Source organism: Lissotriton helveticus, chromosome 8 (assembly GCF_964261635.1).
Source record: "Lissotriton helveticus chromosome 8, aLisHel1.1, whole genome shotgun sequence".
In the NCBI taxonomy this organism is placed as follows: domain Eukaryota; kingdom Metazoa; phylum Chordata; class Amphibia; order Caudata; family Salamandridae; genus Lissotriton; species Lissotriton helveticus.
Window position 1 is genome coordinate 46780177 of NC_136069.1, and position 26363 is coordinate 46806539.

A 26363-nucleotide genomic window follows, 5' to 3' on the forward strand; every position below is an offset into this window, starting at 1 on the left:
CATTACATCCATCACAACACATTCCATTACAACACATTCCATTACAACTCATACCATTACAACACATACCATTACATCGCATAATTTTTGGGGGTAACAGTAGGGTAAGTGTTGGATAGAGTAGGGGTAAAAAATACTATTCCCACTCCAGAGAGTGCAACAGTAGGGTAAGTGTTGGATAGTGTAGGGGTAAAAACTATGCGTTGTAATGTTATGCGTTGTAAAGGTAATGCGTTGTAATGACTGCGTTGTAAAGATTATTTCTCCTCAAAACATGTTCAGCAGGCGAGGCCCTAGCAAGCTGGCGCAAAGTTTGTAAAACTCCGCTGCAATGCATTAAGTCCCGGTATTTTGCCTGGCCTTAATTTGGCAATGGCTGCCTCCATCTCACTCAGTGTTAATTCCCTTTCTAGAGTCTTCTGCGCCTCCACGCCCAACACAGGAGTTGGGACAGCAGCCAGGTACATCACAGTAGTGGCCAAATCTCTGTGAGTTTGGGCCCTGTAGAACTGCTCATAGTAGCGGACAAACTCTTCCACAACTTTGTGCATCAGTGTCACAGGTCTTAGGTATTAGTCTTTGCATCCAGCAAGTCTCTTGTTCCCCTCTGCTCACCCTTGCCAGAAGTTTGCTGTCCTTATCCCCTGTCTCATATAGGGTATGTAATGTGGCCATCATTTGTTTTGTTGCCCCTTCCTGTGCCAAATCCCGGTATTCAGTTTTCCTGGCTGTAATCTGCCTAGGCAAAAACAACAGGTGATGGACAGAATGCAGAACATTGTCATACATTCACCCCAGTACAGAGATCTGGGCCTAAATCCATCGTTTTTTTGCACTCCACACCACCCCAGGTCAGACATGGCCATATGCAAATCAGCCTTGACCCTGTGCCTCATGGGAACAGTCCAGCCCGAACTGCCAAGCCATGTATTTCCTGGACCGGAACCAAGCATCCAAGGACCGGTTTCTGGCTATCAGCCGTCATCAGCCTGGATAGCTTGACTCCAGTGGTGTGGAGAGCACGGGACTCACATCTGAGCATACCCATCCCACTCGGGGTGACAAAGGCAAAAACAACAGGTTCTGCCTCCTAAGAACAAGGGGGTCAGTTGCAGACTCTGAAGACCCCTCCAGCTGCAGTATCTGGTTCTCCAAAACCTCGATCTCTGCTGCGTCCCTTCTTTTTTACTTTTTAATCAGGTTTTGAGCCCTATCCCAAAACAGTCTTGTATGCCTCCCACAATATGGTCTTCGATACCACAGAGCCTTCATTTTCATTGAAGTACAACTCTGTGTCTACCCAGAGCCCCCAAGCCACAAGATCCATCAGGTCCCATGCATTCAGTTTCTACCCCCCCTCCCACCTGAATCCCCCCCCCCCTATTTTGACTAATAGGGGTGAGTGATCTGACAAGCCCCTCGCCAAATATTCCACTTGTGCAATCTCTCCGATCTCACCCTTGGGCACAAGCATGTAATCTAGTCTTGAGTAAACCCTGTGGACTCCTTAAAAGTATGAGTCCCTTCTATCAGATAAGCCCAACATTTCCGTTGCCTGGGGGGTAATGCCGGGGTTCCCAAACGGTCGAGGGCCACATCCATTCTGCTATTAAAATCTCCACCTATGACATGTACTGTGGCAGTAGACACAAGAAGGATGTCTCTAACTTTAGCCAGTGTGGGGGATTGCAGTCTGAGAGGTGTGTCAATGCTCAGGAAGGTCAACCCAGTCCGTCCTCTGTGGCCTTGTATCCCTACATGTCTGCTGTTGGGGGTCTATCTAAGTTTCGGCCTTCCGAAACATGGGGTTCTTTCTTATTAGTATGGCAACCCCGCATGTGCTAGTTTCGTATATGCCCTCTGCCCAAGAATCTGCAGTGGGTCCTGTATAGGTGCGTCTCTCGGAGGAGGATCACTTCCGGCTGCAGAAGTTTCATGTATTGCGTCACTAGACCCCACTTAATTTAGATACACAGACCATTCGCATTCCAGGTTGGGACCAACAGGTGGGTGCCCTCTAGTGAACTGGACTGTGCCATCGCTAAAAGAATATGCACGGAGTATCTTGGTGCCTCCCTGAGTGTTCGTTGATCAGTAATTTTGACTGTGTCGCTCCCATAACCATAAACTAACATAAAAAAAACACAACAAATCCCCCCGACTGTCTCCCCTTAGCACTAAACCACATTACCTGATCCAAATGATGCACGAAGAGAGTATGAGATGTCTGAAGCCAACCACCCACCTCAACTCACAAACCTCCAACAGTAACAGCTACCACAAGATGAAAAGTCACTCCCAGTTCCCAGTGAGAGTTTTTGGGCGGGGCTCTTGAGAGCCAAGTTGCTCTAGCTCTGGCTCAGTAAGCAATCTCAGCTACCACCTTATTTCAGACTTTCGCCTCTCTCAGAAGACGTTTGTTCTAAGTGTAGATGGTCCAGCTCGGCAATTGCTACAGCAAGTGGGTGAGTTCCATCAGAGTCTAATGACAGGCCCCTCGCTGAAATGGCAGGAGATATGTTACCATGCAGATCGTGGTGTTTAGTCTTTTTGGATGCCAAGCTCGGCTCGCCCTCGATATAAGAGAAGACTCCTAGTTTCTGCTTGTGTCTCACCCTAGCAGCGCGGTCCTTCCACACCCCATCTCCTCCTTCCTGGATGTTGTGTTTGGGTCTCGCCCCCCTCCTTGTGGGAGGCACTCAAACCAGACCGTCCTCCACCACTTCTCATCGGAAGCGGGTGCTCCTCTAGCCGGGCCCATGCTTCCTCGGGTAAATGAAAGAAGAGCACTTCCTCCTTAAAAAGGACTTTGAGCTTTGCCAGGAACAATAGCATGTATTGTAATTGTAGGACCCGCAACTTCATATTAACAGAATCAAGGGTACAGCGCTGTTTTTGGGCCTCGCAGGTGTAGTCCGGGAATACCATAATTCTTGGATTCTCATGGCTGACTTCGCCCAGGCATCGAACTTCCCACAATATCATGTCTCGGTCAAGGAAGTTAACAAGCTATCAGAGGCCGTGAGTGGACCCCCGGAGGAGGCTTTGCACCTAGTGTTCTATGGACTCACTCAAACACAAAACAGGAGAACTGTTCAGATGGGAGTCGCCTATCTTTGCCCTCTTGGACCCCTCCGGGAAGCCAACAAAGCGCGAGTTGTTGCGCCTCCAGCAATTTTCAGCACCCTGGAGTCTTCAGACCACTTCCTTAGTTGTGGCACAACATTCTTGCCACATCTTTCTGAAGCTCCTTCACAGTGTCTTCTACCTCCGAGATCCTGTTCTCGACTGTTGTGACCCTTTTGGACACATTACGTAGGTCTTGCCTCAGGATGGAGACATCACAGCGTACCTCTCCTATCCTCCTCTTCAGTACCTCCCACGAAGATTGGTTTGCCAAAAGCAGCACCGCATTGATCAGCATAGTCGGCGCTTGCACATCTACCTCCGTGGCCGGGTCTCCACCTTTGTATAAGAGTCAATTTTCCCCTACTTCGGGCGTAGGGCCATGACTCCGGCATTAGTCCCGCCCAGTGAAGAGAGAGTCAATGTACCAGGCCTTCCCTGGTAGGCTGCTTGTCTTCAAGCTGGGCTCTTCCCCCTCCACGACTTCAGTTCGGTCTGAGTCTGGTCAAACACCATGGCGCCTGCGCCTGTACAGCGTCCCCTCATCAGGCAGGCAGCGAGTGTCTCCACATCAATAGCATCTACTGGGTTGCAGCTGGCAAGAGGGGGAGCCAGATGGTTTGTGTGGCCTGTGTGCCCAATACTCATGCTCACTGGAGTTAATAACCCTTGGGCAACCATGGGCCCCATTCACTGGGATTGAGCTGCCAATGTCTGCCAGTGCCCCAGATGAGACACAAGGGAACATCCACTCTGAACCCAATCTCCTCGTCAAAGCCCAGAGGGGTACCCGCCCATCTGGAAAATGGTATAGGTTGGACCTCTCCTGCGGTTAAACTCTCCCCATGATGTCTTCAGGGGTTCAGGAGTTTTGCAGGGCCTGCTTTGCCCGTGTCGCCCTCTGCAGCACCACCTGACAGTCTAATTATGGGCTCAGGCACTTGTTGCAGCAATTCTGTACTTAGGCCCCAGGGAGACAGCTGCTGTTGCTTATACACAGTGTGAGAAGTTGGCCTGATATGTGATGCTCACTAGTTCTAGTGATCACCTTGTATCAGTCCAAACAACCCTTATGGTGATTGGTTGTAAGTCAACCTTATAGACCAGCTATCCTAATGGTAGCATGGACAAAGCAGTCTTAGGCTAAACTCTTTTGGCATGTGAAGCCAGCTGTTTTACCACAATATAACCCCTTGAATACCAGATGAAAGGACACCACACAGGTTGTTATGAAAATAAACACTATATTTATTAATAACAAACACCTCTGAACTCTTTGAGGTCAGAGGGCTAAGCACATGACAATCTCTTAGGAAAAATACGATAAGTTGCACAAAATTACAATGGTGCCCTAGGGGCACGGCAAACCATATACTAAGTAAATGGTATAAGGAAATCGATAGAAGGAATGGAGCTGTCCAGAGGCTGTAGGATCGTTGGGACCACGCTACCCTAACTTTAGGTAAGTAATAGGAGGCCCACGGGACGCGTGTGCAGAGTGTGAACTCACACGCGAGATGCGTAAAACCGTCTATGGACAGTACAGTTCAAGAAAAAGGTGAGTACGGACAATCCTGACTAGGTAGGACTAAAACGACTGTGAATCTGGACACTAGGAGAGTCAAGCTACCCTTGAGCACCGAAATGCTCTCGTTACCTCACCCACGGGCTGCGGGTGCATAGGTGCGAAGTCGTGTCGGGTTTCTGCGTTGAAGTCTATGGAGCCTGGAAGAAAAGATGCTGCAGGCGACCAGGAGGAAGATGTCCGGTGCGATCCACGGGTGGATCGAGGAAGAAGAGGACCTGAAAGCAGAGGGGACAGTGTTCAAAGTCACTAGCCAGTGACCGGTGTGGAACCAAGAGGGAACCAGATGCTGTCGTCGCGATCAGGTGAAGAGTGGACGCTTGTCTCTGCAGCCACGTGGACCAGGTGGTGTCTTCGACGACCAGGATGGAGGCACGAGCTGTCCCACGCAGGCTCTCGCTGTCGGTGGTGTCGGATCCGGATTTGGAGTCAACAGGCCTTGGCAAAGGCCACCCACGCGGTGAGTGGAAACGGCGTCTGGAGTGGACCAGGAGGATCCAGGGTGCTCCTCTTTTGGAAGGGAGCAAGGGCCAGTCTGGAGCAACCAGACCAGCAGTGAAGATTTCAAGGTTCGTCGTCTAGGAGGGCACTAGCCAGCCGGCAAGTGACCAGACAACGCGTCGAGCAGCAAACAGGCAGAAGGGCCCCACGCAGATCTCGTGGATGCTGGAGGGCTGATCTTCGGTGCAGGGGCTGCTCGGGGCTGGGGCTTCTCAATCCCCAAAGCACTTGGTCGAGTTTACCTCGGGAGTCGTGCTGGAAGCGAAGTGCAGTTTCTTTCAAGATGGCGGTCCCACGTGTCTCATCGCACCCACGGGTCTCAGCTTTGCTGCAGATGTGAGTTGAGGTCGGAGAGGTCTGGGAATCCGGGTCTCGTCGGGCTCTGAAGTCTGGATCCTTGAGGGAAGACGACAAAGTGAAGCCGCTGGATGCTTGATGGTGCCTGCAGTTGCAGGGTGGACACTCCTTGCCCACAAGGGAGATTTCTTCAGTCTTCTGTGGAGCAGAACGTCGAAGTCCAGAGTTTCTTCTTGTAGAGTAGTTCAGGATTAATCTAATTTGGAATGGAACCAGCTCCTACCTTTATCCTGCTAAAGGGGGCTGTTCTGGTGACTAGGTCCCTCCCCTGGGTGGGACCAGGAAGGGGGGTGGTTACACCCCCTATCCTTTGTCCGGTTTCGCGCCAGAGCTGGGGCAGGGATGCCCCAGCAACTGGTTTGAACCGGTGTTTGCACAACACACCTTGTGTGCCCCAGGCATGTCTCATTCTTTTCAGGCCTATCCTACCCAATACACAAAATCCTGTCTGGGGTGGTGCTAGCACCTCCCAAGGCAGGAAACCCTTTGTCCAAGCCTCCCTCGCTGGAAGGACTCCCAGCAGCAGGAGGTCAGACTTGTGTCTGTGGTGGCAGCATCCATTTTGTGATGCCAAGGCTCGAGTTAACTTTAACCGGGGTTCACAGTTACATACATGTCGTGTCCCTCTAGAAGGGTGGAATGCTACCCCCGTCGCCAGAATTGGCGAGGGGGTAGTATTCCAATTCGTATGACACCTTACTTGACATGTTTTGATAATTCTATACCAAAGTTAGCATTCAACCGCGAGGATTATAATGCACTTAAGAGTATATGGTATAGCGTTATCATGGAACAGCTATAAGGACTTGGTTCCGCAAGCTGCAGATAGGCTCAGCTCATGCCAGAGCACCATCTCACATAATTCCAAGCACTCTGCCTTCAGGATTGATAAGGCCTGCCATAGGAGGGACTGATAGGAATATATGTGTCCATTTTAAGGTTCGATATAGGTATACTATATCTACAGCAAAGGGTGATTACACCACCGTGCCCCAGCTGTCGTGCAGCCAGTTGTGTCTGTTTAGATGGCCAGCCAGGGGTGGCATAATACATGCTGCAGCACCTGGTAGGCCCTGAGTGCACCTATGCCCTGGGTACCTACGGTACACTGTACAGGGACTGATAAGGTGACCCAGTATCCAATTAGATATGTACCTAAGGTACATGGAATCCATTTTAACAGAGAGAGCAGGAAGCCTGGGGTCCTGAATAGCAGGATCCCAGACCAACTAAGTCGAAAACCAGCAAAACACTAGGCAAAAAAGTTGGGGCCAACCATAGTCCGATATCCACCTTCCTACATAACCTCCCCCCCCCCCAAACGAAAGGAGATAAGGCTATCCTTGACCAGGTAAGCCTATATTGCCTGAGTGGCCATATGAGGAGGTGCATGCACTGGCATGGTTACCCCCTATCTCATGGTCCACTAAGCAATCCCTCTCCCTAAGGGTATCTGAGGGTCTCCACCATAGGGAATCTCTACCTGTGGTGTGTTTTGGCAAAGTAAAAGGCTGGTGCTGGGATGGAGTACTGAAGTGAGGCTCCACTAATGTTGGGCTCAACTTCCTCCAATCACTATCCACCATATATGCCTTTCTTTCCAGGACTGAGTTGCTGTATGCTCTCAGGGTCAACCTCTGGCTACCTAAAGCTGGAGGCTGGGTCCCTCTGTTTGGCTTACTGGAGGGACAGGTCAGGTTTGTAGGTCCCAGGTTTGGCTGTGCCCAACAGTGTCCATCTGTGGGAGGTCCCTAACTAATTTTAAGGGGGATCCCTCAGGAGTTTGTTTTATTTTCACTTGGCTAGGACTACTAGCTTCAGTGCTCTTAATCTGCTGATGGGGGAATTCTTTTGGACAGGAGCCCCTTTGGGGTCCAGCACTGGCCTCCCTGACCTCTACAGCCCTGGGCTGACTGAGGCAGGGTAGAGAGGGACAGGTTACCTGCTCCAGACTGGGTCCCACCGTGGAAGGGTCCACTGACATCAGGGGTTCTGCCAGGCTAGGCCTGACTACCTCTAGGGCAGTTTCTTCACAAGGGGTAAGATGAGTTCCCTGAGGAGGCTGATCCTCTCCTAAAGTCTGGTGGGAGGGAGATTTCTCTTCCTCCTCAATGCTCTCTGTTTGAGTGGAGTGATCCATAGTTTCAGGCTTCACAACACTATTATCAGTCTGAGTTTGGGCTGTGGCCATCACAACCCCACCAACTTTTTCAGGAAGGGACTCAGTTTGGGCTGTTACCATCACAGCCCTGCTAACCTTTTCAGGGAAGGAATCTGTCTGAGATTGGGCTGAGACTGGCACAACCCTCCTAACCTGTTCAGGGAGGACATCTTGGACTGGGGCTGTGGCCATCACAGCCCCACTAATCTTTCCATGGAGGTTTACCATTTTAAAATGAGTGTCTTGCTCTACCTCAGCCCAGGATGAGAGCTCTAAATCATTCCCCAGTAGGCAATCTACAGGCAAGATTGGTGACACTGCCACTCTCTTGGGACCAGTGACACCTCCCCAGCTGAGATTTACCACTGCCATGGGATGATCTCTCTGCACTCCATCAATGTTAGTCACCTGGAATGTGGCTCCAGGTAAAAGTTGCCTTTAGGGGACCAGGCTCTTAGTCACCATGGTGATGCTAGCCCCTGTGTCTCTGTAGGCCTCAACTTTTATACCATTGATGAGGGGCTCCTGTCTGTACTTGCCCAAAGTGTTGGGACAAGCAGTGAAGTTGGCAACCCCCATGCCAGTTTCACAGACAAGAGTAGTTACGTCAGGGGACCTGGTTACGCCAGAGTCCTCAGGAACTCCCAAAGTAAATCCACCCAAATTCTTGGGGGCACTCCCACCACCTGGGGGATTACTACTAGTAGTAACAGGAGGCTTGGAAGTGTTACTTGGGGGTATGTTCTCCTTATTGTTGTTGGCCCTTGGGCAACTGCTGTCAGTTTTCATATGACCTACCTGTTTGCAGGTATGGCAATAAGGTTTATTGTTGGTATTGGAAGGATTCTGGGACCCACCCCCTTCAGAGGATGTTTGGGGCCCTGATGTGGTTTGATCTGTAGATTTATTCCCACCCTTCTCTTGAGGCTTGGTTGATTCCTTCTTTTGGTCACCACCTTGGTTCTTAAGCCTAATCCTGGTTCTGACCCATTTGTCTGCCCTCTTACCCAATTCTTGTGGAGAGGTCAGATCAGAGTCTACCAGGTGCTGGTGTAATAACTGGTTCTGACAATTATTTAAGACTTGCTCTCTCATAATTAGATTATACAATCCTGTGTAATCAGTAACCTTACTTCCCAGTAGCCAGCCTTCCAAAGCCTTAGTGGCACAATCAACAAAGTCAGTCCAATCTTGAGCCTGAGTTTTCTGGGTGTCTCTGAACATTAACCTGTACTGTTCAGTTGTTAAGCCAAATCCATCAATCAGTGCAGTTTTCAAGACTTGGTAATCATTAGCATCCTCATCTCTAACAGTGAGGAGCTTATCTCTACCTTTACCTTCAAAGGAGAGCCACAATATAGCTGCCCACTGACTCTGGGGTACCTGCTGTACTTTGCAGGCCCTCTCCAGAGCAGTTATCCACTTGTGAATATCATCTCCTGTCTTATAGGAGGGCACTATTTTACTCAGGTTTCTAGTATCAAAACCCCTTTCTCTATCCCTAGGGATATTGCTGCCACCAGTGGGGACTACCCCACTCAACTGTTGCTCTCTGGTAAAGGCAAGTTTCTCTTTGGCAAGGGCATGTTCTTCCCTTTCAATCCTCAGATTCACTTCCCTCATCTTTGCTTCATGCTCTCTTCTTTGAGGGGATGTCATCCCTCTCTGAGAAGATGCCTGAGAGACATGGGTGTGAATAGCTCTGTTAGAGCCTCTGGAGTGAGATCTAACTCGTCTATTCCCAAGGTTAGGCCTGCTTGAGGATGGTCTTGGGGCTCCCCCAGTACCACCTTCATGTAGGCTTAAGTTGGCCCTTGTGAGTCTGCTGACTACTACTGGACATTTGTCTGCCTCATCCCCAGAGGACTCTTCCTCTTCCTCCTCAGCTACATTCTCTGTCTCGGGGAGGTTAGAGTCTGGATCACCAGGTGTACCTTCTAAGGGGGGGCATGCTCCCATCTGGATTGGAGGGGCCTGTGTTAGAAGCCCTTCTAGCATCATAAGTCTCTAAGAGACCTAACAGAAAAGGAGTGGTAGGGTTAGAACCCTGTTTCAATTTCCTGGAGGTACACAATTGTCTCATCTCCTGGAAACTGAGAGCGGCTTATCTGGAAAGGACCTGTGGAGGGTCACTAACCACTAGGGGAGTCTCTGAAGACTCTCCATGGGTAGACATGCTTTCTAGTGAGGTGTAAGTGATGCACCTACCTACACTATGGGTTTTCCTACTGATCCCTTGCTAAGAGTTGTAGTCAGGGTGTGCTAGGCCCTTTCTACTACAACAGCTGGTTCAGTAGAACTCAGAGTATTTCTAAGCTTGTTATATGTACCTATGGTACCTTATGTGATCTTTCAAATGATATTTCAAGATTATATTTGGTAAAAACAACAGCAAGCTCAAATCCCAACCGCTGCACACTAATGTGAGAAGTTGGCCTGATATATGATGCTCACTAGTTCTAGTGATCACCTTGTATCAGTCCAAACAACCCTTATGGTGATTGGTTGTAAGTCAACCTTATAGACCAGCTATCCTAATGGTAGCATGGACAAAGCAGTCTTAGGCTAAACTCTTTTGGCATGTGAAGCCAGCTGTTTTACCACAATATAACCCCTTGAATACCAGATGAAAGGACACCACACAGGTTGTTATGAAAATAAACACTATATTTATTAATAACAAACACCTCTGAACTCTTTATGAGGTCAGAGGGCTAAGCACATGACCATCTCTTAGGAAAAATACGATAAGTTGCACAAAATTACAATGGTGCCCTAGGGGCACGGCAAACCATATACTAAGTAAATGGTATAAGGAAATCGATAGAAGGAATGGAGCTGTCCAGAGGCTGTAGGATCGTTGGGACCACGCTACCCTAACTTTAGGTAAGTAATAGGAGGCCCACGGGACGCGTGTGCAGAGTGTGAACTCACAGCGCGAGATGCGTAACACCGTCTATGGACAGTACAGTTCAAGAAAAAGGTGAGTACGGACAATCCTGACTAGGTAGGACTAAAACGACTGTGAATCTGGACACTCGTTACCTCACCCACGGGCTGCAGGTGCATAGGTGCGAAGTTGTGTCGGGTTTCTGCGTTGAAGTCTATGGAGCCTGGAAGAAAAGATGCTGCAGGCGACCAGGAGGAAGATGTCCGGTGCGATCCACGGGTGGATCGAGGAAGAAGAGGACCTGAAAGCAGAGGGGACAGTGTTCAAAATCACTAGCCAGTGACCGGGGTGGAACCAGGAGGGAACCAGATGCTGTCGTCACGATCAGGTGAAGAGTGGACGCTTGTCTCTGCAGCCACGTGGACCAGGTGGTGTCTTCGACGACCAAGATGGAGGCACGAGCTGTCCCACGCAGGCTCTCGCTGTCGGCGGTGTTGGATCCGGATTTGGAGTCAACAGGCCTTGGCAAAGGCAACCCACGCGGTGAGTGGAAACGGCGTCTGGAGTGGACCAGGAGGATCCAGGGTGCTCCTCTTTTGGAAGGGAGCAAGGGCCAGTCTGGAGCAACCAGACCAGCAGTGAAGATTTCAAGGTTCGTCGTCTAGGAGGGCACTAGCCAGCCGGCAAGTGACCAGACAACGCGTCGAGCAGCAAACAGGCAGAAGGGCCCCACGCAGATCTCGTGGATGCTGGAGGGCTGATCTTCGGTGCAGGGGCTGCTCGGGGCTGGGGCTTCTCAATCCCCAAAGCACTTGGTCCAGTTTACCTCGGGAGTCGTGCTGGAAGCGAAGTGCAGTTTCTTTCAAGATGGCCGGTCCCACGTGTCTCGTCGCACCCACGGGTCTCAGCTTTGCTGCAGATGTGAGTTTAGGTCGGAGAGGTCTGGGAATCCGGGTCTCGTCGGGCTCTGAAGTCTGGATCCTCGAGGGAAGACGAAAAAGTGAAGCCGCTGGACGCTTGATGGTGCCTGCAGTTGCAGGGTGGACACTCCTTGCCCACAAGGGAGATTTCTTCAGTCTTCTGTGGAGCAGAACATCGAAGTCCAGAGTTTCTTCTTGTAGAGTAGTTTAGGATTAATCTAATTTGGAATGGGACCAGCTCCTACCTTTATCCTGCTAAAGGGGGCTGTTCTGGTGACTAGGTCCCTCCCCTGGGTGGGACCAGGAAGGGGGGTGGTTACACCCCCTATCCTTTGTCCGGTTTCGCGCCAGACCTGGGGCAGGGATGCCCCAGCAACTGGTTTGAACCGGTGTATGCACAGGACACCTTGTGTGCCCCAGGCATGTCTCATTCCTTTCAGGCCTATCCTACCCAATACACAAAATCCTGTCTGGGGCGGTGCTAGCACCTCCCAAGGCAGGAAACCCTTTGTCCAAGCCTCCCTCGCTGGAAGGACTCCCAGCAGCAGGAGGTCAGACTTGTGTCTGTGGTGGCAGCATCCATTTTGTGATGCCAAGGCTCGAGTTAACTTTAACCGGGGTTCACAGTTACATACAGGTCGTGTCCCTCTAGAAGGGTGGAATGCTACCCCCGTCGCCAGAATTGGCGAGGGGGTAGTATTCCAATTCGTATGACACCTTACTCGACATGTTTTGATAATGCTATACCAAAGTTAGCATTCAACCGCGAGGATTATAATGCTGGTATAGCGTTATCATGGAACAGCTATAAGGACTTGGTCCGCAAGCTGCAGATAGGCTCAGCTCATGCCAGAGCACCATCTCACATAATTCCAAGCACTCTGCCTTCAGGATTGATAAGGCCTGCCATAGGAGTGACTGATAGGAATATATGTGTCCATTTTAAGGTTAGATATAGGTATACTATATCTACAGCAAAGGGTGATTACACCACCTTGCCCCAGCTGTCGTGCAGCCAGTTGTGTCTGTTTAGATGGCCAGCCAGGGGTGGCATAATACATTCTGCAGCCCCTGGAAGGCCCTGAGTGCACCTATGCCCTGGGTACCTACGGTACACTGTACAGGGACTGATAAGGTGACCCAGTATCCAATTAGATATGTACCTAAGGTACATGGAATCCATTTTAACAGAGAGAGCAGGAAGCCTGGGGTCCTGAATAGCAGGATCCCAGACCAACTAAGTCGAAAACCAGCAAAACACTATGCAAAAAAGTTGGGGGCAACCATAGTCAGATATCCACCTTCCTACACACAGTAGGCCCGTACCCTATCTTGGCCGCTGACCGCCGCCCCGGGACTGGTGGAAGGAGAGAGCCCTCCGGCAGCACCACCAACCGATCAGGGCGCAGCGTCCTCTGCCTGCGGGGCTCGCTTGAACATGTACCCCGCCTCTGCTCCAACTAGCACAGAACCAGCTGCCTCAATCCCATCCTCGTATGCGAGGCCGCAGTGGGGACACCTGGTCTCACTTGTAACGCTCGCCCACGGAGACAGAAACATTTGCGCTATTCCCTCAAGTCCAGGAAAAGCTGAAAACAAAGTGGTAAAGCCTCTGGGCGTGATCAACTTGTTTAAATATCCTAAAGCAGAGAACTCCAATTATAAGAGCCCTCAATGTTTCGATTGTAGAGAATGGCACCATATTGCCCCAACAAGAAAACTTCAGAAGAACCTGGGGGCCTTAGTTATGCCCCCAAGTCCATCCTTTATACAAAGAAGCTAGGACATGGTTTCTATGTAAGTGTTCTTACAAATGAACGATGGGTGACGGCCTAATTAGACTTGGGGTGCAAACAGTCTGTGATACAGGGAGATTTAATTAATACATCTTTCCCATACAGGTAACTAGCATCCGTTGTGTACATGTAGAAGACAGGACTTATCCTGTAGCTTTTCTCTCAGTAACCACAATAACAGTACAGGTGTTAAATGTAGTTGTAGGACTATTATGCAACCTACCAGTAGATCTCATTCTGGGTACTGATAACCCAGAGTTCTTGAACCACTTTTTAAACAATATGAGTCATTTAGGCCCTTATGAAGACACCCAACTCATCCCAGTTCCTCAGGAAACATTACTTACTCAGGAACCCTAGATCCTAGATAAGAACTTTAGATACACTCAACTAACTGAGGCCATATTACGAAATGCCTGGAGGTAACCCAACAGACAAGTTTCCCCGGTTCATTATTAAAAAGGCATTGCTATACAGGATATGTCAAAAAGGTGATGAGCCTCAACTATTAGTACCCTATGAATTCCAAAAACAAATATTATTCTTTGCTCACTCACATCTAGTTAACCCCTTGTTGTTAATTATTTTGTCCACCCTAAGCGTGGAAGGGTATGCTCAGACATGAGTCCCTTGCTCACTGCACCATCAGGATTCAAGCAAGCCGGGCCGAAGAGGCTGAAATGCCAGAAACCGGTCCCCGGTAGCTTGTTTCCTTTCCAGTGTAAGAATTGGCTTTGTAGTTTGGTTTGCCCTGTTCCCATCATGCACTGGGACAGGAACAGACTAATTTGCATACAGCCAGGTTCTGAAACTGGGATGATGCAGTGAGCTAAAAAACGGTGTTGGATCTAGCCCTGATCTCTTGACTGGGTGAGAGTTTTCTGCTTAATTCAGAGACTCTGTCCATCACCACCCCTTGTTGTTAATTATTTTGTCCACCCTAAGCGTGGAAGGGTATGCTCAGACATGAGTCCCTTGCTCACTGCACCATCAGGATTCAAGCAAGCCGGGCCGAAGAGGCTGAAATGCCAGAAACCGGTCCCCGGTAGCTTGTTTCCTTTCCAGTGTAAGAATTGGCTTTGTAGTTTGGTTTGCCCTGTTCCCATCATGCACTGGGACAGGAACAGACTAATTTGCATACAGCCAGGTTCTGAAACTGGGATGATGCAGTGAGCTAAAAAACGGTGTTGGATCTAGCCCTGATCTCTTGACTGGGTGAGAGTTTTCTGCTTAATTCAGAGACTCTGTCCATCACCACCCCTTGTTGTTAATCACTCACATCTAGTTGGCAGGACATACAGGGACATTAAAAACAACTCGGAAAATTCTTAGACAAAGTTTTTGGCCAGGCATTCATACCAAAATAAAGTATTGCCAAGAGTGTGAGATGTGCCAATGCAAAAATCAATATCTGCCTCCTCCTGTATCATTTCAACCCCTATCCATCATATGGACTGCTTTTGAAAGGGAGGATTTAACCTTATAAATCCACTTTCCACGTCCAGTAAAGGGAATCAATACGTATTGGCAGTCGTAGATTATTCTACATGCTCTCCAAAGGCATTTCCTTTAAGAGCACCTACAACCAAAAGCATAGCTGATTGTTTAATTGAACTATTTTACCGCGTAGGTTTTCCTAATGAAATCCTTTCCGACCAAGGGACCCCTTTTATGAAACAAGTCTGTAAAACCTTGAATCTTTCACATATTAAAACGGTTGTCTATCATCCCCAAACTGACTGTTTGGTAGAAAGACACAATGGGACTCTGAAACCCACCATGAAAAAGATGCTAGGAGGAGAGAAGATTTGGAATCAGCTGCTACCCCTTGCCCTTTTTGAGATAAGGGACACGTCCAAAGTAGTCTGTGTTGTTCACTCTTTAAATTATTATATGGCAGACAACCTTGGACATGACTAGAAATGACTAAAGAGGTGTGGGAAAAGGATACCAGAAGTGAAGCTGGAAACTTATTAGATTATGCAAAACATTTAAAATTGTGAATAGGTAAACTTTGTGAGTTGGCCCACACCAATCTTGAAAAAAAGCCAAATCATGCAAAAGAACTTTTATAAGGGGAAAAAATAGGGACATTTACAGGTAAGTGGCTGGGCCCTGGAACTCTTGCCCTCTACATCCAAAAAATGACATCAAAGTAGAAGGGGCCCTATAAGGTCACAGCGAAAATTAGTAATACCGTCTACCGGTTACAAATGTCTCCAAGAAAACATCAAAATGATCACATAAATGTACTAAAGAAGTGGTGAGGACCGCCACCAATAACAGTCCAAATAGTTCAGCCTCTAAAACATAGAATGAATACTCTTGAGGAACTAGTCTTAAATAAGGAGTTAACAGAGGATCACAAAATTGCCCTTCATGAAGTACTGCAAGTTTTTCTTCTTTATTTTTAAACGTCCCACACAAACCCACCTAGCTGAGCATGCAATACTCACTGAGAAAGGGGTAGTCATTAAAGAGAAATCATACCAAATTCCAGCAGCCCGTAGAGATTCTGTCTAAAAAGAGACTTAAAATATGTTACAGATGGGTATAATAAAAGCTTCCCAAAGCAACTGGCCGTCACACATCGAAATTGTCCCCAAAGCAGATGGGTCGATCGGGTTTTGCATTAACTTTAGAGATGTGAATGCTGCTCAAAATTTGACTCGTATCCTTTACCCAGGATAGATGAGTTTATTGAAAAACTGGGTGAATCCAAATGTATTACCACACTAGATCTAACCAAGGGATATTGGGAGGTACCCCTTAGAAAAGAATACTAGGAGAAGACAGCCTTTTCTATCCCGCTAGGTTATTCAAATGTACCGTCTTACCATTTGGGCTCCATGGGGCCCCAGCCACATTCCAAAGACTGATGAATAAAGTACTGCACAAACATAAAAACTATTTGTCAGACTACCTAGATGACATAGTCATTTTACCCCTACATGGGAACAACACCTTGTCCATTTACAAAATATCCTAAAAGAATTACATACGGCCTACTTGCACATTAATGCAGAATAGTCCATGTTGGGGTTTAACATCTACTTCCAAGCCTGACAGGAGAGTGGATGTGAGATCTTGGGAGACCTATACCCAGGCAAGTTCTTCATTACATATGATCAGGCCTGTGACGTTTTTACACTAGGACAGGGGCAATATTTACACTACGCATGACTGGCTGATATTGCCAGGATGACTTGGCCTGCATATCCAGCTGCACCATAAACTGTACGCTAGACATACTACTGACCTGTGGCACAGGATGCCTCCTGCTGGTCCACCTATTTAAGGCCATGAGACAGGACTCGTTCGCTCCATTACCTAATTCATATGTAGCATGGGATACAGACCTCGGAACCCCATTGGTGGACAGTTAGTGGGCAGACATTGCTGGGCTTACACTCGCAGTGTCTTGAATTGCCCAGTTTAAATTGATTCAATATAATTTTCTTCTTAAACTTGTAACCCCAAAGACACTTCACCGCATAAACCCAGTCAGATCTGATGACTGTCCATGATGTGGTGCCAGTAGTGCTGGCTTCATAAACTTAGCATGGCGGTACCCTGAGGTTGTGGGCTACTGGACACAGGTGGTGTCGGAACTGCTTTGGATCACACGTATCCATATAAACAACACTCCACTATCTTGTTTATTGGACCCCATTAAAAGACCACAGAAGCGTAAGATGGCTTATAAATTCTTTAACTTGGTCTTAGTGTTGGCTCTACTTGGGGTGGCCATTACTTGGATGAGACAGCACTTTCCCCCAGCGGAATATTGCCTACAAGATGTTCTGGAATGAGCCCTGGCTGAAGAGTCGGATACGAGCATAGTTGGAGGGAGATCAGTGATGCCGGTTGTAAATACTGATCCCGCAGAGGGTATTAGTTCTGATGCGAGTGCAGAAGAGGATGAAGGTGAATTAATAGTACTGTCCCTTATAGAAGATTTTCTAAATATATGCAGTGATGTACGGGTGTGACGGCTCTTTGAAGCGCACTTTCCCCAGTGGAATTCCGCTATAATACTTCTTAAGTGAACTTGTTGTCCCTATGTACTCTACCTGACCACTGATATTTTACAATTATGTATAGCTGCCAACTGTTTTTGAAAATGAAAATAAAGGTTTAAAAAATAAAGGTGGGTTTAACAACGGTTGATATTTAGGTTATGTCCTAGGGGATGGTATGATAGAACCTTAGGAGGAAAAGGTTAAGGTCATCCTGGATACATTCTTGGCCAAAAAACAAAAAAGGGATAAAAGCATTCTTGGGCTTTCTCGGATATTATATGCGTTTTATACCCTTAGACTCCGAAATTGCAGGACCCTTAACAGACCTCCATCAATCAGTCAGTGGCTTGCAACGCGCGACTACTCACCCCTAAGTGTCTCAAGGAGCTTGGGAGAGGAGGTACGTCGAGGCGCTGTGGTGTAGCCAAAGAGCCAGGTCTTGAGGTCCTTTCTGAATTGAGGCAGTGACGGTGAATGCTTGAGGTGGAGAGACAGGGTGTTCCAGGTCTTTGCTGGAAGGTAGGAGAACGATCTTCCTTCAGCTGTGGTCTTGCAGATACATGGGACAGTGACCAGGGCCAGTTGTGTGGAGCTGAGGTCTCTGGTGGGTTCGTGAAATGCGAGGCGGTGGTTGATGGTACGCAGGTCCTGCATTGTGTAGGGCTTTGTAGGGATGGGTGAGGTACTTGTAGGTGACTCTTTCATTGGCTGGGTGCCAGTGGAGGTCTCTTAAGTGGCTGGTGATGTGGTTGCAGCGAGAGATGTTGAGGATAAGTCTGGTGGCGGTATTCTGGATGTTCTGGAGTTTCTTGAGGAGTTTCTGGGTGATGCTGGCGTAGAGTGTGTTGTCATAGTCGATTCTGCTGCTGATGAGTGCATGGATGACCGTCTTTCAGGACTCGATGGGAATCCATTTGAAGATCTTTCCGATAAGGCATAGCATTTGGAAGCATGATGATGAGACGGCATTGATCTGTCAGCTCACGGTGAGCGAGGAATCCAGGAAGATGTTGAGGTTCCACACTAGGTCTGTGGCTTTTGGGGAGGTTCCAGGTGCTGCAGACCACTAGGAGTCGTCCCAGGTGGCCGGGGTAGAGCCTATGATACGGCTGCCTTTCGAAAAAGAAATTAATAAATATTAATTACAAAACCCCTCTCCCCGGGTCCAGAAGGCTTTTCAACTTCTCAGAACTGCTCTCACTACAACCTCCATTCTAGCCTGTCTGGATTTTGAAAAACCTTTCATTTTACAAACAGACGCTTCAGAGATAGGCCTTGGAGCTGTCCTGTCACAGAACAATAATGAAGGCATAGAAGTCCCTGTTCTGTTCATTAGTCGAAAACGTTTTCCAAGAGAACAGAAATACCCAGTTATAGAGAATGAATGTCTAGCCATCAGATTGGCAGTTGACAAGTTACAATATTATCTTGAGGGAACAAACTTTCTTCTATACACTGACCAGCCCCTCGACCTCGATGAGCCGTAGCAAGGGAAACAACCCAAGAGTTCTATGATGGTTCCTAGCTCTACAACCTTTCAGATTTGAGGTCCGACATCGAAGAGGGGTTGACAACTGTAATGCTGATTTCTTGCTTAGGCTTCCCCTTTTTCCTGAGCAGAAAAATGCTAAGGATGGGTTGTGTCACAAAAAAGACTGTTCTGAACTATCAGGGGAGGAGGAGGAGGAGGCAGTCATTTCATGGAATCCAGGTGTGACTGCAGAGGCGCTGAATCCTGTCAAAAGCAGAAGATCTGAATCACTAACACATTCTAATAGCTATTCAAAAGAAGATCACTTTAAGAATTCAGTACAGGTACAACATGTGACCTCTAAGAAAACCAATAGCGGAGAGCCGTCGGACGCAAAAAGAGGAGTAGGCTGGTTCAGGGGTGAGACGTTGGAAGGCAGAGAGGGAAGGTGGAAGAAGACGCTAGAGAGGATCCTGGGAGAAGGTGAAGCGGATGAGCCGAGAAGAAAAGAGATTGTGGAAAACACCGAAGAAGGAAGGGGAGAATTGGAAGACCACTTTTTGGAGCAATTACCTTGCCACGGCTCAGTAGCGAAGTGGCTCTCCCAGGTGGAGGGGTACTGAGGGGATGGAGAGAGAGCTACAGAGACTGAGGGTTTTCCTGTCTAAGAAAAGGGGAATTAACTTGTAACTTGTAGTTGTAGACGTGGTTTTATTTGATTTAACCCCAACTGGGCTGCAGCATAATATGGAGGCTCTTTTTAATTATACTGAAAAACATTTTTTAAGAATAAATATTTCAAAAATAAAAATAGTACCATTTAGGGGCAGGAAAAAAGCTACACAACAGTAGAAATAGTACCTACTTACATCTATTTAGGGAAAGTTTTCTCTTGATCCACTGGTACTGCTTTGCACTTTCAGCAGACTGAACTAACAAGCATTTGCAATGCAATAGGTCTCGAATTTACACGAGTTTAAGCTATTGGCATTGTAAATGACAATGCATTTTATTTCTGTTTTAAAAAGCAAAAAAAAATAAAAGGCATTGTTATTTACAATGCCAATAGCTCAAACTCGCGTAAATGCAAGACCTATTGCATTGCAAATGCTTGTTCTTTGTTTCAAACGGGCGGAGCTGCACCACTCCTACTGTCGGGGTGCCGCAGGTCACACAGCAGGACACCACTCACAAAGCCATTAAGTCTCTCTGGCACTGCGTAACTCACCACTTCACAGCAGAGAGGTGAGGTGCCTCACTTTCTCAGCAGTGGTCAGAGGCTGGGTTGTGGGACATCACAAGCTTTATTCTTCCATGCAGTGAGGCTGGTTTACACTATGCCATGGTGGTCAGCTTTGTTGAGGCTGCCTTACTTTGAGTGCAGTCTCTTTACCCTGTGCTCCGCCGCAATCCTCTCCTCTGCGGCGGGCGAGTGTTGCACTTTCCGGTAGTGTCGTCTTTGTTCACAGGTTTTTGTAGGGCTATTACCCACTTCACTGTCAGCGCAGTCCTTCTTTCTGCCCACATGGTCACTGCCGCAACAGGGGAGACTTCTCACCTCTTGCAGGAGGTTTGGCAGCACAGATGCGCATTGAGAAAGGTGCCAGATGCACCGCTTCCTTCCTTTTCTACTGACCTCACAAAGCAGGGGTGGTTAGTTTGCAGGTGTATGGGCATCAAAATGCGGGCGGCTGCAGGGTCCTCCCCGGAGGACGTCGGGTATGCAATGGATGGTCCCTTCTCACCCTGCATCATTCGGTATCATGCTGGCAGTAGGTGCGGGGTGAGCCTTAGACTCTGGTTACTCTGCCCCCCCGACATACTAAAAAACTTGAAGGTGCTAACAAAATTTCAAAATGACTAATAAAGAAATTTGATAGCGTACTTATTAACAAGAATTGCATGTAAAACAAAAGCAGACATTGAAAAGTAAGCTTTTAAGTACTTGGTAGAAATGCCAGTCTGATTGCAATTTACACGTTTGAGCCGGTGGGGGTGAGGTGAAGGAAGAGAGGGGCATGGTGAGTGCATGGGGGCTTTAAAACTTTACCGAGCTCGTAGCACTAGTATTTCTGAGTCATCAATGCGGTGGGCAGCCTGCCAGATATATCGGCGCCGCAGCCCGGCTCGGACAGGAAGCCAGGCAACCTGTGCTAGGACGGTGGTGGGGCCGCAAGAAGACAGGAAGCAGACGGGAGCCCGCGAAGCCAGCTGATGCGAGTGTGTGAGCCAGCAGGGCTCCGTGGAGAGCCCCGCCTGCTGCAGAGCCTGACTCGCTGATGAGGGAGAGAGCCCAGTGAGCAGGAACTCCTCGAGGCCTGGCGGGAGTCACAAGCACCACAGAGGAGACAAGCAAGTCCAAGGAAACTCCACTGGAGGGTGCCTGCAGAGCGAAGTTACCGGCACACCGGAAGAAGAAAGATATGCCTGGAGAGCAGCTGGGGAGTCTTCAGTCAGCCAGGTGAATGAGGGGGCTGAGTGAGGGGGCATTTAAATACAATGGCTATTCCCTGTGTGCCACTGACTCACCTCGCATTAAGGGAGACAGGAGATGTGCACAGCGCGTGACTGTACGTGGTGAATGTGCACGTTCAGAGCTCCAGTCCGGCCTGCGCGTGCCCATCTCCTGTTTTCTTGAGAGTCAAGTGGGCGACAATAGGTCTCGCTGGCGATAGCGCTTCGCACTGCGTCGCCAGGTGCGAGATGCTCAGTTTTTTAAAGCAATTCCCATTTCTTGAATAGCATTGCTCTGTGCACGCGTTGCTTAGTGAAGCTATAAGCGCACGCTGTTAAAGCACACTCACATTTGTCGTGTGCTTGTTATTAAATCACACAAATAAAGCCGCATTTGAAACACACTTGGAAGTTTTGCTCTGTGCACACCTTGCTTACTAAAGCTATGGCGCTAGCAAGGCGCCACTTATTCCCTTTGCTGCAAGTTGGCAAAATAAAATAAAGCTGCATTTTAAGCGCAGTTTGTTAAAGTACAGTTCAATTTCTTGTATTTCATTACTCCGTGCAGGCCTTGCTACTGAAGCACTTATTTCCTTCCTTTACGATTTGGTATGCAACAATTTGCACAAATATGGTGATTGAGGGCTTTTTAAAAAAAAAATGCTAGTTTTGCTGTTTATGCAGTATGCTATTGGTGGGTGAGTGGTTGCACCGGAGGTTTTAGTATTTTTATAAGTTTTTGGCTTTGGCTTTTGTCATGGTTGGCGAATTTAGAAATGTACTGTTTGACGGTGGGCACTTTTACCAAAATGTTTTTTACCTTGAAAATGTTAGCGCTGGCCCCGGGTTTTTTGTGGTGTACAGCGAGTATGGCACTTTGATATTTGCTTAGAAAGGCATCAGTTTTAGGTTAATACTTACAGTGCCTTCGCTTGTGCAGAACATTGGTGATAGCATTGCACTATTAGAAGAGTTGCTTGTAGGCGTGTAAGTTTGGTCGATAATAATAGTTTTTTTGTTACGAATTTAGCTCAAATTTTTTATATGCTTGTCGGAACCACATATGGCGCCAGTTACCCGGACACTTTTTCCCACAACAGAGTTTTTGGAAATGTACTGTTTGACGGTGGGCACCTTTATCGAATGTTTTTTACCTTGTAAGTTTTAGCGCTGGGCCTGAGTTTTTTGTGGTGTACAGCAAGTTCGGCACTTTGTTATTTCCTTAGAAAGGCAGTAGTTTTAGGTTAATACTTACAGTGCCTTCGCTTGCGCAGAACATTGGTGATACCATTGCACTATTAGAAGGGTTGCTTGTAGGTGTTTAAGTTTGGTCGACAATAATATTTTTTGGGGTAGTAATTTAGCACACTTGCTCACATATATAAGTAATTACAAAGATAAGTAATTATAATATGACACATGGGGAATAATAATGGTAAAAACACCCCAGTAGTATGTGTTTTTGACTAAATCTCAGACAAGCAACATTCCAAAGTTGTTTGAATTCAGTGTTTCAACCATTTCTGAGTAATGCTCTGATGAAATTGCAAACGATTGTGCCTATCTTTCTGTCTTTCAGGGGATCCAGTAGCTACTTCTGGGATTTCACAAAGCTTTGCAGATGACAACAAAACAGTTTTCCAGCAGGAGACGCAGGATGAACTAGGAAAAACATGTGAGTTTTGTGAGATCCTTCCAGGCAACAAACTAATAATCTCTTCTCAGCCTTGTAGGAAGCTGGCTCTGTATATACTATACCAAGGGCCCGATGTAGGTCGCCAATTACCGGTCGGTATTTGGGTTTTGCTATGTAGGGGGCTGAAAATTACAGAATCGGTATATTTACCGATTCGGTAAAATTACCGATTACGTAAATTACCGAATCGGTAAATATACCGATTCTGTAATCCCAAATGTAGGTGGCACAGTTTACAGTGCCACAGGCCCTTAGAAATTCGTTATTTACCATGTAATACTGTTGCATGGTAAATTACGAATTTCTGTGTACATGCACATCTGTGCATGTACACCTGTGCAATGTCGCACTATAAAGTGAACGCTATTTCCCGTCCGCGCAGCCTGTCTGTGCCCGTCCGTGCCAGTACGGGTCTAGGGCCAGAAACTCTGGTCGCTTCCTCTAAAGAAACTATTATCTACTCGCGGGATGAGCTTCTTCACCTGAGACCTAAGATAAACCCTCTCGGTAACGTGGTGTCGTGGCCTGACGGTGTACAGGCGATCAAAGTGACACCCTGTCCCCCTTGGCAATTCGGTATTTTTACAGATTCTGTAATTACAGAATCGGTATTTGCCAGTGATTCCTATGGGCTTCAAGGCCCATAGGAATCAATGGCAAATACCGATTCTGTAATTACAGAATCGGTAAATACCGAATCATACCGATTCGGGGTTTTTTACCGAATGAATACCTACATCAGATTTACAGATTCATGAATACCGAATCGGTAAAATTCGGTATTTATGAAGCGGTAAATCTGATTTACCTACATCTAGCCCCAAGTGAGGTTTAGTGTGCACAGAGTCCAGTGGAACCCAAAAGGTATGCCAAGGTAAAGTAATATACAGTTGTTACACAGTTTGGATTGTAATTGTATATGCACTTTGTTTTGATTACAGTAGTGTTACTGATAATGCAATGCTTTTCAGAATACAGTACATATACTTTGTATAGGATGTTTAGCAGAATATCAAGTCAGTTACTTTTTAGATTACTTTGTTTACAAAATGCACAATATACCTGGATACTGCATGGAGACATTTCCTGTAAACAGGTAAGTAAAAGCGTTTTGGTTATTTAGTTACAGTTTTAAAGTATTTCTTAGATTTTCCAACTCCACACTTGGAAACCTTTCATAGAAAAACAGTCAATGTTAGCCTATGGAGGAAAATAATGTTATTGGTTTAAAAGTATGTACTTTATTGTGGAAGTTGGTATTCTGGAGTTAGACTCGGGGGTCCCGCTGGGTCAAGGATGCACTCTTGTTACACCCTCGGCAGCACTAAGGCGGCTGGGTGCAGAGTGCTGAGGCCCAATGTGATCCAATGGGGGATAGGGGGCATCCGGTTGGTGGCTGCTGACGAGCAGGCCACTGGGTTGGGGGAGCAAAGCTCCTGGACTTAAGCTCAGGCCAAATGGGGTTTAGGTCAGCACAAAAGAGCACCCTCAATGGCCCTCGGGCAGCCGGGTGCAGAGTGCTGTTTTGACGTCGGAAGCCATGTAGCTGTCAATGGGGAGTCTCCGGTTTGCAAAAGCACTGCAGGCTCTGGGACGAAGGTTTTCTGGATGCAACCACCACTTGGGGAGGTAAGTTGGGATGTTGGTTAGGCACTGTCGGTCAGGCCACACAAGGCCATGGGGCGTTGGGTGCAGTGGTGCCTTTTAGGGTCGGATCTTCTTTCCAGCTCCTGGTCGCGGTTGGGGGGGACCTTCTGGTTTGAGGCTGGAGGCTTGGCTTGAGGCTTGAGTCAGGTCCGGGGTCGCCGGATCTCGGGTCGGGATCCCTGGGGAGACTTCCTCTTGGTGTTGGGCCGGGGGCGTCGGGTGCAGAGTGTTGCAAACTTGCGGATCCTTGTGGAGCTGGAGGATTTTGTTTAACAAATTCAGTGTTCATGGGAGACAGAGTCTTTGGAATGGAAGGCAGGCAGGTCCGCCAGGTTTGTCGAGGTTGCTGACTGCAGGACACACCGGTATTTCGCCGGCGCAGGTTCGAGGTGGGGACAGGGAGGTAGGGCTTTGGCCAAGTCAGTGGGCGCTGTCCTCTTGTTAGCTTCGGCATGGCTGTTCGGTCCTTTTTCTTCTTTAATCCTTCTGGTTTCTTGTCTGAGGTAGCAAGGTTCAGAGGTGCCCCTAAATGCTAGATTTAGGGACGTTATAAGTAGGTAAAAGTTTGGGACCAATGGGTCCCATCTCTGGGGTGGGTACACCTCCTATTATGCCACCCTCCAGTGGGAGGGGGGCATAAGTCTTTCCCTGGTTGGCTGGTTTCCCCATCTGCAAGATGGCGGGGACTGAGAGGTTTTTTTTTTTTTGTTTTTTTTCCAAAACCTTTATTGGTAATTGCGAACATGGACACAGCTTAGTGCCTACAACCATAGCATGGCCGGCAGCGCTTGCAGTAATCATCAGGCAGCAAATTACAACTCAGAACGATATGCATCTTAACACAGCAAGCCGCCTACAACCACTTCGGGCCGGCCGCGTTTAAGCTGTTGTCATTGTAACTGGAATCAGCAGTGGTAACAGGTATAGTGACCTCGTAGGGACGGAAATGTACATAAGAAGTCAGATGGGCGGGTCATGCAGTTAGCAGTCCACCCTTGTTTTTCTGTGTCATTTTCTTTTAAATCACAGGTATTAAACTCATCTGAAAGAAACAGGTTAGTATTAGATTCCTTACCTTAGAATATCCCCAGGCGTCAGTCTGGATCCGGAAACTTTTGCATAGCAGTACCCCTGCGCGTCGGTAGGCGTCGTCTGCAGGCGTCCCCTGCGGCTCCGCGTCGTCGGCGTCGTGCGCCGTGATGACGTCGCTGGAGTATATAGACGCCGCCTCCGCGCGCTGACGTCAGTTCTTCTTTTTTCCGCGCCAGTTAGCGCAGATCCGAAGAGCAGTACTCCGGTCTTTTGACCAAGTTTTTTGTTAACTAATTGATCTTTACGGTGCCGGTAGGATGCCCGGTTTCAAGAGTTGTGACGAGTGCGACCGCCTGATGTCGGTCACCGACCACCATCGACTCTGCCTCCGGTGTCTGGGCGCGGACCACGACGTGGAGTCCTGCGTCGACTGTCGGGCCTTGACTGGAAAAGCTAGGCGGGAGCGGTCCCGCAAGCTTCTCGAGCTCCGGGTGTCGGCCCCGCGTCGAGAGCGGTCCCGGTCCGGTCGGAGGTCGAGGGAGCGGTCGAGGGAACGTTCGCGGAGCCGCCATGGGCGCTCCGGGAGTTGCCACCATTCCTCCGGCTCGTCAGGTAAGCACAAGAAGTCGGGGCGTCGCCATCGCACCCCCGACTCCCCCCGACGCCCGCGTGCTGCGGCCGGGGGCTCGGGTGACCCCACCCCCG

At 48.2% G+C, this 26363-nt stretch overlaps 1 protein-coding gene across 1 annotated transcript in view; it reads left to right on the forward strand.

Annotated features, from left to right (window-relative positions):
* The window catches only part of LOC144772325 (uncharacterized), a 100999-nt gene that overhangs the window by 41502 nt on the left and 33134 nt on the right, over positions 1-26363 (forward strand). Inside the window, 1 exon segment of the mRNA XM_078656566.1 lies at positions 22863-22958. Within this exon segment, the coding sequence (XP_078512692.1) occupies positions 22863-22958 (96 nt within the window).